Below are 15,503 nucleotides of genomic sequence, written 5' to 3' on the forward strand. Positions count from 1 at the left end.
TTAACAGCTGATGGTTAAGGGCCTTGCTGAAAGGCCCAGCAGTGGAAACTTGACAGTTCTGGGATTTGAAATCATAATCTTTCTCCCAGTATTCCAACATTTTAACCACTGAGCCATAAATGATTTGCAACTCTGAGAAATTAAGCAACATTCCGAGTGGAAATTACTCAAATTGGATTTCTCACTAGTTCCCACTTGGTCTTGAATGCAGCGTAAGCCTAGGCCAAATTACACAGCCAAAACTAATTTCAGTCAGTTCCATAGTTTCTTTCTCTGCATCAGGGCTTTTTTGTTTTGTTTCCTTATTTGTTTTTCACTACGCCTGATTCAACCTAGGGGCTTTTTAATGAGCTGATGAATTTGAGAATCAGCTGGCTAAGTAGGGATAAACTTATCAGTGCCTGGGTGTTTATCAGGTGTGTGGCCTTGGCAGTTCTCCGTATCCTGGTGTCTAATGTTAAAATTCTACAGTGTTAAATTTCCTCCACAGGCACATGGATTCTCATAACCCTGAGTTAATTTGCCAAGTTTAATTTTATTGTGGTTTCAGTGAAAACTAGTTATTCATGGCCACAATCATATCTTCAGCACATAGAACCTATTCACGGTATTAACACGGTCTTGGCTATGAACGCATTAAGTAAAGGATGAAACACAACAACCTCTTGATATGTTGTAACTAAAAAAATAAACCAGTGGCCTTCATTGACCTTCTGTGAAATACAATACAATTGTACTGACTTTTTTTGTTCCTTCCTCTCCTTTAAAACCAGGTTTATTTATGGATTAAATAATGACACATTATTCTATTTAAATTTCATGTTTATACTATCACTTATGCTGGGGAAGTAGTGGCCTAATGGTTAGAGAGTCTGACTCCTAACCCTAAGGTTGTGGGTTCGAGTCTCGGGCCAGCCACGACTGAGGTGTGAGGAGCAAGGCACCGAACCCCCCCAACTGCTCCCCGGGTGCTGCAGCATAAATGGCTGCCCACTGCGCCGGGTGTGTGTGTTCACGGTGTGTGTGGGATCACTGCTGTGTGTGTGTGCACTTTGGATGGGTTAAATGCAGAGAAGGAATTCTGAGTATGGGTCACCGTACTTAGCCGTACGTCACTGTCACTGTCACTTTCAGCTTTCAGCTATGCTGTAATAGATGTGAATTATATTTGTTTTTTCTCTCTTGAAGTTATTATGATAAAAAATAAGCATCATATTACCACAAAACCCCCAAGAACTTCCTCTGACTTGAAGATTTTGCCATATTAAACTCCCCAAAAACCAGAAAATCTTTCTCTCACCAAAAAATGTACATTTTGGGAGTGTCTCTGATACCCTGTGTTAGCTGTACCTGAAGAAATAATAATGTGCCGAATTAAAAATGAACCCATGGTTTGCTTTGCAGCCAAATTCCTGTCCTAGGCACGCTGTTATAGAAAATTATCACCTTCTCTCCAATCGGAATTGAGTGCGCTGGAACAAATGACGTGAAATAACATTTACGTTGTTTTGTTTTACTTTGTTTTGTTTTTTTTATTACTGAGCGATTGCATTGTGCTTTTTTTTGTTTGTTTGTTTACTGTCCCTCCGAGAAAAGATTGTTTATTTGAAGCTGCCTGCATATGATAGCTCTTCTTTCCCATGGGTTTGCTGAGCTTGGCCTGCTCCTTAAAGCTTTGTTCTGTGTAGGTTTAAAAACATGCTGCTTCATTTTGGTTTCCCTGCTTACTAAACAAAACAAAAGGGTATGTGCCAGCAAGATCACGCTTATAGTTATGACAACCATGGATGAAAGGGTGTACGGTGTTCGCTGGGTATACGGATCGATATACGGCTTGTAAAGCTCTTTCGGGGGGAAAGAAAATCATACAGAATCCTCAGCAGACGGTAGAGGTAGCTTTTTGTTGACTTTGGTAAATCTTTCTAACATTAATCTTCTTCATTATAGATCATGAATGCCGATCTTGAATGCAGCAGATAACTGTATACTGTATAATGAAGAGCTGCGCTTACAAAGAACATATTATAAGCTTAAAAAAAAAAAGAGAGCCCTTAAAAAGCTTAAAGATTCTAAATGGCCTTTTTTAGCCCATCATATTATTTCATTTAACTGTTAGAATTGAATTGCCTGGATTACATTATTTCTACAATATATTTCTTCTTAACCCTTTCTTACTTTAAAGTGATAAATTCTGCCAGACAGAATATACATCGATTATCTGACTTTACAATCAGAATAAACAAAAGAATTACTTACTTGCTGTAAGTCTGTTATAATGATTAGTCAAGATACTGTTGGGTTTCTGTGTCTAGAGTATTGTGACCCTGTGTTTAGTGATGCTGATAGCTGGTAGGCAGGGTGATGGGAAAATGCAACCCGAAAACAGGCCTCAGGTAAAAAAAAAAAAAAATGAAAAACTTGTTTAGAACCAAGTGAAGGGAGTAAGGATTTAACCGAGAAATTTGGAATGAATTGGGACAAAGGAATGCCAGTTCCAGAGGCTGTATAGAACTTGTATTTACTTTTTAATTAAAAGATAATATAGAGGGGGGGGGTCACGGCGGCTTAGTGGTTAGCACGTTCGCCTCACAGCTCCAGGGTCGGGTTTCGATTCGTGCCTTCGCCTTGTGTGTGTGGGGTTTGCATGTTCTCCGCGTGCCTTGGGGGTTTCCTCCGGGTACTCCGGTTTCCTCCCCCGGTTCAAAGACATGCATGGTAGGTTGATTGGCATCTCTGGAAAAATTGTCCATAGTGTGTGAGTGTGTGAGTGAATGACAGTGTGTGTGCCCTGCGATGGGTTGGCACTCCATCCAGGGTGTATCCTGCCTTGATGCCCGATGACGCCTGAGATAGGCACAGGCTCCCCGTGACCCGAGTAGTTCGGATAAGCGGTAGAAAATGAGTGAGTGAGAGAGTGAGAGAGCTAATATAGAGGATAAACAAGTATGGGGCTCACCTGAGAAATTCGCAAGCAGTCATTAAGGAGCTGTTTATTTCATTAGAGTATGAATATGATATGATACAGAGGAGAAGTTCTTTGAGTCTTAATACAGAATTGAAATGACACAAATGTTTGTTGACTTTGAAAAAATGGGGAAGAAATTCAACCCAACTAGAGTGATAAAGGATATTTCTGGAAGAGGAAGGAAGTGTATTTTTCCTCCAAACACAATGAGGAGAAGGCTTAGAAAGGCAAGAATGATCAAAGCTGGTATATTTGTTTTGCAGAAGAATGAGTATGAGAAGAAAGAGTCACCAATTCCCCAAATATAGATCCGATTAGATGCCACCTCAAAGCCAAGAAACCATTTGGAAAATATGCTGGAAGAAAAGCTTTTGCACTCGTTCAAGCATTTTGCACATCAAGATTCTAGTGCAGCATCGACTAGAACAAGGTTCTGTTCAAATCAGACAAATATAAAGCACTTTGGAAACAAACACTCGGATTGATTTTGTCAAAAAGAAGGATTGTTATACTCTGTTCACTCTGTTACAGTACTGTAAGTAGAGGATCTGTGATGATTTGGATAAAAATCTGTCCGTTTCAGTTTTCAGATGACTCGTGGTTGGATCTTCCAGCAGGAGAGTGATCTAAAATACTGTATATGTCCAAATCTATACAAAAAATGGTTCAGAACTTGCTATCATAATCCCATGATATAATCCCATGATATAATCCTGATTTACACACATGTCCACAAGACAGAGTCTAGTACCCTGGAGGTTTGGACAGACACTGTACTGAAGAGTGTCTCAGATTCCTCTCTATTCATTCTCATCACGCTTTATAGGAGAAGACTTTGTGATGTTATTTTGAGAAATTGAGACTGTACAAAGTGCAGTTGTGCCACTTCCATACGCTGTTTTGTTTACTTGAATTAAAGGCTAGATTTCTCTAATAATGAAAATATGACACCTTTTATTTTATACCCATTTTACTCATTTTTTCCAATAATTCTGGCCCTAACCATATTTAATTATGATTATGCCTGTTTGTGTTATTGTGTTATTGAAGGCTGCATGTTGGATCCATACATCATTGGGTCATCATTGCCATGTGCTACATTACCCACGATGCTGTTTGACTACCTGCTAATACACTAACAGCAATAGAAGGATTTATTCCTAGTATCATCTTTACTGAAGCAGAGCAATGCTGCATCCAAAGCATCAAATTTAATGCTAATAATGTCATTAACCTCCTGAGACCCGTGTGTTACTGTTGTGTACATTACAATTTCTACTGACTGTTTCTCTTCATAGCTGATAACTATAAATGTAATCAGTGTGTTCAAGGAAGCAGTTTCGCAAAAGAATTATACCTAACAGTCCTCATATAAGGTTGCTACAATAAATATATATAGACAATAATGAAAGTTGTGAAAAAATGTTATGTCCTCATATGAGGACATTCGGGTCTCAAGAGGTTAAATCAGTTTGTAGACTGCCTTTCTAGCTAAATCGAGTCTTTGCTCTAGCATTAAGGAACCGCTACATGGTGCTGCACTGCATGCTGGAACTTTGAGTCCGACATTTGCACCACCAACTCCATCTCCATTACTTCAGTTAAATTTGTCATTAATTACACAAGAAAACTCTTAGATATATGAGCTAAAGAACAGCAAAAACCTGGTTATTATCTCTTAATCTTAACCTCATTAAATTTTATTTCTCCTATTAAACATCACTGGAAGATTCTCCTGAGACATCTGTTGCAGAGCAGACCTGCTAACTTCTCACAGAAATAATAAAAATACAGCACAGACTCAAACATCTGCATCAGAACCACGCTGTTCCTGCTGTTTCAACAGCTGTACAGTGTTCAGTTCAATTCAATTCAATTTGTATCGCACTATTAACAATGGACATTGTCTCAAAGCAGCTTTACAGAACATAAGAAAATGTCACGATGTCTGAGAACGTAGTCAACCAGACCCATACGAAGGATAGAAGCAAACGTTGGTTTATTACACGAAGACATCACGGCATACAATGTAACTTAAGACGAAACTTAACAAGCCATAATGTGCGCACTTGGAAACTTTAGAACATAACCAGAACAAAATACGAATACACAAAAAACGAATAAAATTACACGTTACATGAAAACAAAACCCGAACGCGACAGCATAGTGAGCATGTTGACTACACAAAGAGTCGACACACGAGGAAGAGTATAAATACTAAACCACATAAGAAGCCATCAAGCACGGGTGAAAACATACAAGACATGATCACATATCATTCATAATAAACACCCTTCGGCACCCTCTAGGACTATAGTACAAAAAGTTTAATATTACACAAAACATCAAGATTGATATTAGACTTATATTTAAATGTTTTTGTATTTATCCCCGATGAACAAGTCTGAGGTGACTGTGGTGAGGAAAAACTCCCATAGATAGAAGAGGAAGAAACCTTGAGAGGAACCAGACTCAAAAGTCAACCTCATCCTCATTTGGGTGACACTGAAGGGTGTGATTATAAACTGTTAAAGAGTGTTATTATTAATAATGTCCTTTCTACAGTCATGTAAAGTCTGACAATTGTGTATTGATTAGGAAGTTGTCCTCAAAGACGCTATTATATACTGTAGGTATATCGTGTCTTCTTCTTTTTCTTCTACTTTCGTCTTTTCCTGTTAGGGGTCGCCACAGCGAATCATCAGTTTCCACCTAACTTTATCTTCTACTCTCGCACCAGTTACCTTCATGTCGTCATTTAACACATCCAAATATCTCCTCTTTGGCCTTCCTCTTGACCTCTTACCTGGCAGCTCCATCTCCAACATCCTTCTACCAATATAACCATCTACGTCCTCTGTACATGTCCAAACCATCTCAATCTATCCTCTCTGTCCTTGTCCCCAAAACAGCCAACCTGAGCTGTCCCTCTGATGTTCTCGTCCCTAATCCTGTCCATCCTCGTCACCCCATAAAGAGAACCTCAACATCCTCATCTCTGCTACCTCCATCTCTGCCTCATGTCTTTTCCTCACAGCTACAGTCTCTAACCCATACAGCAGAGCTGCTCTTACTACTATAGACAGTATATCTACTATGTCATGTGTTGTATTTTTAATGTGTCACACACATCCTGTGTCATACTGTCAGAGGCAAGAACATGGGACCTTTTGTGTTTGTGTGTGCAGCTCGGATAGTGAAAAGCAGGCAGTGGTGTGAGATGACCCCGTGTTCAGACGGAGAAATCTGCGGCCTGCTGCTCAATCACTCTGGCTGGACCTGCACCAAGGGAGGAGGACGAATAAAAACCGTCACAGTAAGAGCTTTTACTCTCATTATCATGATGATATGTTACTTAAATACAGCATGTAGGCAAAACTAATTGAATTTAACTAATGGATTTAATTTGAGATTAAAAAGCTTGTAATAATAGTATAAAATAAAAAAAGGATAATAGGAATGTTATAAGAAAAGAAAAACAATTAAAAACAATACCAAGAACATTTTAAGGAAAAGATAAAGGTTAGAAGTTACAGTGTGAGATTTTTATTTATTTAATTTTTTTTATTATTTTGAAGTGACTTTCTACAAAAGTAGAAAAGTTTTTGTCCTAATTATTTGAAAGCTCTTAACTGGACAAAAGAAGAAAGAAAAAAAAAGAAAAAGAAAAGCTCTTAAGTTGAATTAATTAAATAAACATTGTTTACCTGATAGTATGTGATTTAATAGACTGGATACTAAAAGCTGAGTCTGAATCCAAGTCTCAATTTGAAAATTCTATATTAACAATGTAAACAAACACAATGTAGAATTTTAATGAATTAAAGAAATAGGGAAAATAAATATTTCTTGTAGAATGCAAAATTCTGTATCGTTTCTACATTGTCATTTAAATGGAAGTGAAAATATTACCAAAAAATGGGATTTTTTTTTCTCCTCTATTGAAGCACATCGATCTATCACGGTTTAACCCAAACTTCTGACATTCAGGAATTTCAAAAATTCATGTAAAAAACTTCTAGGATTCTACTTTTCACCCAAGTTGTTGATGTCATTTGAGATTAGAAAACACTATTCTATTAATTTAGAAAACACAAATTCTCTAGTAGCCTCAGACATACTGTATGGAGCGCTGTTAGAGTATTTTAATTGTTGTAGTAATAATTATACAGAATGGAAACTAACATCTATTTAATTGAATATACAGTACAGACCAAAAGTTTGGACACACCTTCTCATTCAAAGAGTTTTCTTTATTTTCATGACTATGAAAATTGTAGATTCACACTGAAGGCATCAAAACTATGAATTAACACGTGTGGAATTATATACGTACATAACAAAAAAGTGTGAAACAACTGAACATATGTCGTATTCTAGGTTCTTCAAAGTAGCCACCTTTTGCTCTGATTACTGCTTTGCACACTCTTGGCATTCTCTTGGTCGTCACCTGAAATGGTCTTCCAACAGTCTTGAAGGAGTTCCCAGAGATGCTTAGCACTTGTTGGCCCTTTTGCCTTCACTCTGCGGTCCAGCTCACCCCAAACCATCTCGATTGGGTTCAGGTCCGGTGACTGTGGAGGCCAGGTCATCTGGTGCAGCACCCCATCACTCTCCTTCATGGTCAAATAGCCCTTACACAGCCTGGAGGTGTGTTTGGGGTCATTGTCCTGTTGAAAAGGTGGTGTGTCCAAACTTTTGCAAGCTGTGTCCAAACTTTTGGTCTGTACTGTATATTCATATAGATAAGCACCTTGATCATTACAGATCCTTTCAGTTAAAAGATATAATCTGTTACTATTAAGGTACCAAATAAAACGAATACTGCAGTGAATTACATGGTGCGTTTTTTTATATTGTTTGGAAAATGTTTTATTCATAAAAAAAAATTCTTTAACTCGCAGGCTACTTTTCACATTTATTGGTTAAAATTGATGTTTTGCTTAAACGTCTTAGACTGATAAAAAAAACATGAAAAGTGAAAAATTCTTGAACAGTTATGATTTTTTTTTTTTTTGGTATTACCACTGATGCATCATATTTTCCTCTGTATGTGTATGTGTATATTGGCCAGTGGTGGCTCAAGTAGTTAAGGCTCTAGGTTGAGGATCAGGGTTCAAGCCCCAGCACTGCCAAGCTGCCACTGTTGGGCCCTTGAGCAAGGCCCTTAACCCTCACTGCTCCAGGGTGCTGTATCATGTCTGACCCCGACCTCCAAAGTTGGGTTAAGTGAAGAAATAATTTCACTGTGCTCTAATGTATATGTGACAAAATAAAGTCTTTGATTCTTATAATTTTATTTCTTAAGATTTTATGTCATTTTCTTTCTGTTGACATTCTTTCTGTTCTCTATCAGTAGTATTTCCAAGTTTATGCACAGCGACATTAAAAACACTTAAATAGTAAAATAAAAAACCCTACAATTCAATCTTCAATGATTCATTCCTTCGTATGTTCTTCTAAAAACTAGCACCATGGATACTTTTCATGGAACATGTTTAATTAAAAAAAAGTTGTTTACAGCATTTGGCAGACGCTCTTATCCAGAGCAACTTACATTATCTCCTTTTTTTGAGCAATTGAGGGTTAAGGGCCTTGCTCAGGGGCCCAACAGTGGCAGCTTGGTGGACCTGGGATTGAACTCACAACCTTCCGATTGGTAGCCCAACACCATAACCACTAGGCTACCACATGCCCAGTTGTTAGAAGCTTAGAAGTAATGTTGGAGTTTAGTTCTATTTATTAGCGTTTTACTTTTTATTGGTCATTTAAATATGTGTAATATTAACCTCCAGCTTTTGTATAATATTAATCTTTGTATAGTGGGGCACGGCGGCTTAGTGGTTAGCACATTTGCCTCACACCTCCAGGGTTGGGGGTTCGATTCCCGCCTTCGCCTTGTGTGTGTGGAGTTTACATGTTCTCCCCGTGCTTCGGGGGTTTCCTCCGGGTACTCCGGTTTCCTCCCCCGGTCCAAAGACATGCATGGTAGGTTGATTGGCATCTCTGGAAAATTGTCTGTAGTGTGTGAGTGAATGAGTGTGAGTGTGTGTGTGTGCCCTTTGATGGGTTCGCACTCCATCCAGGGTGTATCCTGCCTTATGCCCGATGACGCCTGAGATAGGCACAGGCTCCCCGTGACCCGAGAAGTTCGGATAAGCGGTAGAAAATGAATGAATGAATGAATAATCTTTGTATAATGAACATTTTGTACTATATTTCTTAGGTTCTGTAAAGCTGCTTTGAGACAATAACATTGAATTGGATTTAATTGAATAGAGCTTATTTTCTACAATAATCCAAACGCATTACCGCGACGCGTATTTCCGCAACACAAACCCACTAATCCTTATTTTAACTAACTCACTGTGGTAATCGATCTAGTTAACTCAAAGCCTTGGAAGAGACACATATCACAACAACATGACACATTTTCAGGATAATGATAAAAAATCTATATAATAATACAGATATAAAAATGTGCCATGATCTCAGGCAGCCTTGTAGTTTTTATTGGTTGTTGCTATTGACCAATCACAGTTGTTTCTGCACAGGGAGAAAAACAGAGATGATATATATATAAAAAAATCCTGTATAAACATTATATTTCATATGACCTTTATAGGCCTATAGATGTTAGCAAAAATAAATAGCGCTATGCACATTGTTTATGTATGATTTCAGTCCACCTCGAGATGATCTACAGTAGCTTGCGTTAACAGGGAACGTCTGAGAGGAAAAACACTGTGCTGTTGAAGTGCTCTTTGCTTTTTAGTGGATGATCGAGAGTCAGACACACAGTACCAACACTGTGAATGCATAATTAGTGTGATTAATGCATAATTACAGTCATGATTAATTTATGACTAATGTTGCAGCTGCTTTTTTTATACTAGCGTCATTACAAATTCAGACGCTCACATACAAGGAACACATACAGACACACACCCACAAATCTAGGACATGTGTGTGTGTGTGTGTGTGTGTGTGTGTGTGTGTGTGTGTGTGTGTGTGTGTGTGTGTGTGTGTGTGTGTGTGTGTGTGTGTGTGTGTGTGTGCCTGTATGTATGTCTCTTTGGGTAATGATCTCAGCACATATTTCTGTATATCAGTGAAAACAGCAATGCTGTAAACAACTTTTTTTTAATTAAACATGTTCCATGAAAAGTATCCATGGTGCTAGTTTTTAGAAGAACATACGAAGGAATGAATCATTGAAGATTGAATTGTAGGGTTTTTTATTTTACTATTTAAGTGTTTTTAATGTCGCTGTGCATAAACTTGGAAATACTACTGATAGAGAACAGAAAGAATGTCAACAGAAAGAAAATGACATAAAATCTTAAGAAATAAAATTATAAGTATCAAAGACTTTATTTTGTCACATATACATTAGAGCACAGTGAAATTATTTCTTCACTTAACCCAACTTTGGAGGTCGGGGTCAGACATGATACAGCACCCTGGAGCAGTGAGGGTTAAGGGCCTTGCTCAAGGGCCCAACAGTGGCAGCTTGGCAGTGCTGGGGCTTGAACCTTGATCCTCAACCTAGAGCCTTAACTACTTGAGCCACCACTGGCCAATATACACATACACATACAGAGGAAAATATGATGCATCAGTGGTAATACCCAAAAAAAAAAAATTATAACTGTTCAAGAATTTTTCACTTTTCATGTTTTTTTTTATCAGTCTAAGACGTTTAAGCGAAACATCAATTTTAACCAATAAATGTGAAAAGTAGCCTGCGAGTTAAAGAATTTTTTTTTATGAATAAAACATTTTCCAAACAATATAAAAAAATGCACCATGTAATTCACTGCAGTATTCGTTTTATTTGGTACTTTAATAGTAACAGATTATATCTTTTAACTGAAAGGATCTGTAATGATCAAGGTGCTTATCTATATGAATATACAGTACAGACCAAAAGTTTGGACACAGCTTCCAAAAGTTTGGGACACACCACCTTTTCAACAGGACAATGACCCCAAACACACCTCCAGGCTGTGTAAGGGCTATTTGACCATGAAGGAGAGTGATGGGGTGCTGCACCAGATGACCTGGCCTCCACAGTCACCAGACCTGAACCCAATCGAGATGGTTTGGGGTGAGCTGGACCGCAGAGTGAAGGCAAAAGGGCCAACAAGTGCTAAGCATCTCTGGGAACTCCTTCAAGACTGTTGGAAGACCATTTCAGGTGACGACCTCTTGAAGCTCATCAAGAGAATGCCAAGAGTGTGCAAAGCAGTAATCAAAGCAAAAGGTGGCTACTTTGAAGAACCTAGAATACGACATATGTTCAGTTGTTTCACACTTTTTTGTTATGTACGTATATAATTCCACACGTGTTAATTCATAGTTTTGATGCCTTCAGTGTGAATCTACAATTTTCATAGTCATGAAAATAAAGAAAATTCAAGGTTTCTTCCTTTACCAATTTTCCTTGCCACTGCTGCCTGAGTCACCTCAGACTTGCTCATAGGGGAATAAATACATACACATTGTGAACTATATACATCTAATAATAACCTAGAATTTTTATTCTGTTAATTCTGATTACTTTTATTATTCGTTATTTCCTTTATCATTAATTATGTCTACCTTCTGCTCTATGTTTATGTTCTGTAAAGCTGCTTTGAGACAATGTCTATTGTAAAAAGCGCTATACAAATAAACTTGAACTGAAACTTTGAATTGAATTGGATATTACGTATGTTTTTTTTTTTTGTTGTTGTAGAACAATGCATGCAAGTTTGTTGCGCTTGTGTTAACCACAGAATATATTTCGTTCATTTAACAACAACAACAAAAAAAAATGAAAAATAAAATTCAAAAGTGCATTGACTTAAGGATGATGGTAAGAGAAATAAAAATAAAAGGAAAATAAAACAAGCTTCTTTAAGAAAAGGAAGGATTTACGGTAAAGCCATAAAACACAGGTTTTCCTTTAGGGTCAAATTCTTTTATATATAGCAGTTAACAGCTTCAATTCAGGATTTTTGTACTGTAAGTATTTCTCTATAAAGTGTTCTGAACCTATTTTCAATCTATATGATTATCACCATTACGCCTGGTCTGATTTACATTTCCCTCACAGGACTCACAGGTCTCAGATCAGCTCCACTTGCCGTTCACATACAAGGTGCAGGAGCTCAACTCCTATAATCTCCCCTTATTTAACCCCTGAGAAGAAGTGCATTAAATATTTAAAAAACTCATCTCAGAAATGAATTTGCGAGAATTAAAAGCTCTCTAAAGACGATATTCGTGCAACAGTAATAATAAATAACTTAAAACAAGCCGACGAAGACGAACACCCGTGATAAAGCATGCATAACAAAGGTCTGCTTAAAAGAAGGCCTTCAGAGATACAAGTTAGGATTTTAAAAGATATGTTATATTAATATAATTGGACATGAAGTGCCCGCTTCATCACTACAGGGAGTGGACATCACTGTAGAGCACTGGCAAAGTGAGAGGATATGTATAATAAATAATAATTAATATAATATTAAATAGTTTAAATAATAGGTATATATTTAAGGGGGACACGGTGGCTTAGTGGTTAGCACGTTCGGGGTCGGGGGTTCGATTCCCGTCTCCGCCTTGTGTGTGTGGAGTTTGCATGTTCTCCCCGTGCCTCAGGGGTTTCCTCCGAGTACTCCGGTTTCCTCCCCCGGTCCAAAGACATGCATGGTAGGTTGATTGGCATCTCTGGAAAATTGTGTGTGTGTGTGTGTGTGTGTGTGTGTGTGTGTGTGTGTGTGTGTGTGTGTGTGTGTGTGTGAGTGAATGAGAGTGTGTGTGTGCCCTGCGATGGGTTGGCACTCCGTCCAGGTTGTATCCTGCCTCGATGCCCGATGACGCCTGAGATAGGCACAGGCTCCCCGTGACCCGAGAAGTTCAGATAAGCGGTAGAAAATGAATGAATGAATGAAAGTGTCCACATTTAAAGATAAGTACTGTAAGTATTAATGTTTGGAAAGTCTTATTATGCACAGAAAAAATAAATGAATAGGCAAGAGAGGAAAAATAGTATGGGTGAAAGTGTGTAGTGTGCAAGAAACATCCAGTATAGTTCTATCACATTGTCTGTCTAAATGATCATGTTACTAATCACACTGCTGTCATACCAGCATAGTCTGTGTTTATGTACACCTGTGAATATGCAGTGTGTGTGTGTGTGTGTGTGTGTGTGTGTGTGTGTGTGTGTGTGTGTGTGTGTGTGTGTGTATTTGCTTCTTTATATCTCGAGCGCAGGTGGTCTGTTGTAAGTATTGTCTGTTTTAGCATCACTTTGTGTGTGTGTGTGTGTGTGTGTGTGTGGTTACAGTTTACATTAGCCAGCAGCATCGCATCTCACCGCCTGTGGCAGCTGCTGGAGATTTCATGCTCATGTTTCCTACATCACATAATCAAGCCTGACAGCTCAGAGCAGTGTGTCTGTAGGTGTGTGTGTGTGTGTGTGTGTGTGTGTGTGTGTGTGTGTGTGTGTGTGTGTGTGTGTGTGTGTGTGCTCATGTATAAGATGTGTACTTTTATGATTACATATAGATTCTATGTTCTTGGTGCATGTATGCATATGTGTATGTGTGTGTGTGTTTGTGTGTGCGATAGAGAGAGAGAGAGAGAGAGAGAGAGAGAGAGAGAGAGAGAGAGAGAGAGAGAGCATGTTCATGGCGCTTCCTTCTTTCCTGTGTTTAATGGCAGTCTGTGGAGCTGTCATGTTGTCATTGTAGATTTGTTGTTGTGAGGTTATGAGAGCAGAAGATTTGTGGTAGTGTTATTGCTGGGTGGAGCTCACACGGTGTAATGAAGGGTGTAAGAGCATTACCCTGAGGTGCAGTAGGCCATACATGCCAGGCCTTCTCATTCTCCAGAGATAGTCCCTGTTTTTATCGCTTTTATTTAAAAACCCATTCATGCTGCTAGTATTTTACTACTTTATGTATAGTATACATTGTTTTTCACTCTCATAATCCTGCTTACAGTATATGAAACATCCAACTCCGATTTACGTTCAAATCTCTGTGCTGTATTGTATGTTATTCTGATCTGCTTTTGGTTACGGTTGTTGCTATGATGATGTAGCTTCGCTTCCCGACAACAGAGTGCTACAGGGACGACCTATTTGTCATCCGGAAAGCCAACTCAGAAGTTAGCATTTCTCTGATTACCTCAACTAAAAGCCAATAGGTTAGTGGTTAGCACGTTCGCCTCACACTTCCAGGGTTGGGGGTTCGATTCCCGCCGCCGCCTTGTGTGTGTGGAGTTTGCATGTTCTCCCCGTGCCTCGGGGGTTTCCTCCGGGTACTCCGGTTTCCTCCCCCGGTCCAAAGACATGCATGGTAGGTTGATTGGCATCTCTGGAAAATTGTTCGTAGTGTATGAGTGAATGAGAGTGTGTGTGTGCCCTGCGATGGGTTGGCACTCCGTCCAGGGTGTATCCTGCCTCGAAGCCCAATGACGCCTGTGATGGGCACAGGCTTTCCGTGACCCGAGAAGTTCAGATAAGCGGTAGAAAATGAATGAAAAGCCAATAGGATTTTTCCATTTTTGCAGCAATTATCTGTGTGACTATCAAAAGTTTATAACCATTATGCTATTTGTTCATCAAGCTAATCTTCACAAATGAACACAACTTTTATTCATTGTAAAGCCGAAGTACAATCAGCAAAAGGTTACAGTTAGGCTGTAAACAAACTACATCATGGTGCCATGACCCAAGTGAAAAAAACAACAAAACAATTTTATACATATATGTATTTATAAATTCTTACAATGTACTTAGAATACTAACGATATTTAATTAATGCAAATAAAAGTCTAAAGCCTACTAGAAACACTGAAGTGCACTTTGAGTTGTAATGAAATGTATTTAAGTGCGTCATTTTCTGTCGTATCGTATGCTTTTTATATTTATATGAAGTGTAAATAAGTAAATTTGAATCCTGCAACTTATATAAATATATATAACCTTTTGACAAACAAACAAAAAAACAGCAACATTCGAAACAGAATATCGTCTTAACTACTATGAGCAACAGAGTACAATAAGCCTGTTCACAATCAGCTAATAAACTAATTTATTAATAGGATTTGAATGAGAATAGACTTCATACCGATATTTGTTTCAAATCATGTTTCCTGATAAAGATCCATTGTTCTTTTTTTAGCGAATGAATGAAATGTTGGGGGGCACGGTGGCTTAGTGGTTAGCACGTTTGCTTCATACCTCCAGGGTTGGGGGTTCGATTCCCACCTCCACCTTGTGTGTGTGGAGTTTGCATGTTCTCCCCGTGCCTCGGGGGTTTCCTCCGGGTACTCCGGTTTCCTCCCCAGGTCCAAAGACATGCATGGTAGGTTGATTGGCATCTCTGGAAAATTGTCCGTAGTGTGTGAGTGAATGAGTGTGAGTGTGTGTGTGTGTGTGTGTGTGTGTGTGTGTGTGTGTGTGTGTGTGTGTGTGTGCCCTTTGATGGTCCAGGGTGTATCCTGCCTTGATGCCTGATGACGCCTGAGATAAGCACAGGC

General features: G+C 38.7%; 1 protein-coding gene across 3 annotated transcripts in view; it reads left to right on the forward strand.

Moving 5' to 3' along the window:
* The window catches only part of tafa5l (TAFA chemokine like family member 5, like), an 86,855-nt gene that overhangs the window by 43,922 nt on the left and 27,430 nt on the right, over nt 1-15,503 (forward strand). For 2 of the 3 annotated variants that reach the window (XM_047800029.1, XM_047800030.1), the window contains exons 4-5: nt 6,155-6,282; nt 12,067-12,111. In XM_047800029.1, coding sequence (XP_047655985.1) covers nt 6,155-6,282; nt 12,067-12,111 — 173 coding nt within the window. The remainder of the gene's footprint in view (nt 1-6,154; nt 6,283-12,066; nt 12,112-15,503) is intronic. The other variant, XM_027151101.2, reaches the window with a different exon arrangement.

The sequence above is a fragment of the Tachysurus fulvidraco genome, chromosome 14, assembly GCF_022655615.1.
Source record: "Tachysurus fulvidraco isolate hzauxx_2018 chromosome 14, HZAU_PFXX_2.0, whole genome shotgun sequence".
NCBI classification, from domain to species: domain Eukaryota; kingdom Metazoa; phylum Chordata; class Actinopteri; order Siluriformes; family Bagridae; genus Tachysurus; species Tachysurus fulvidraco.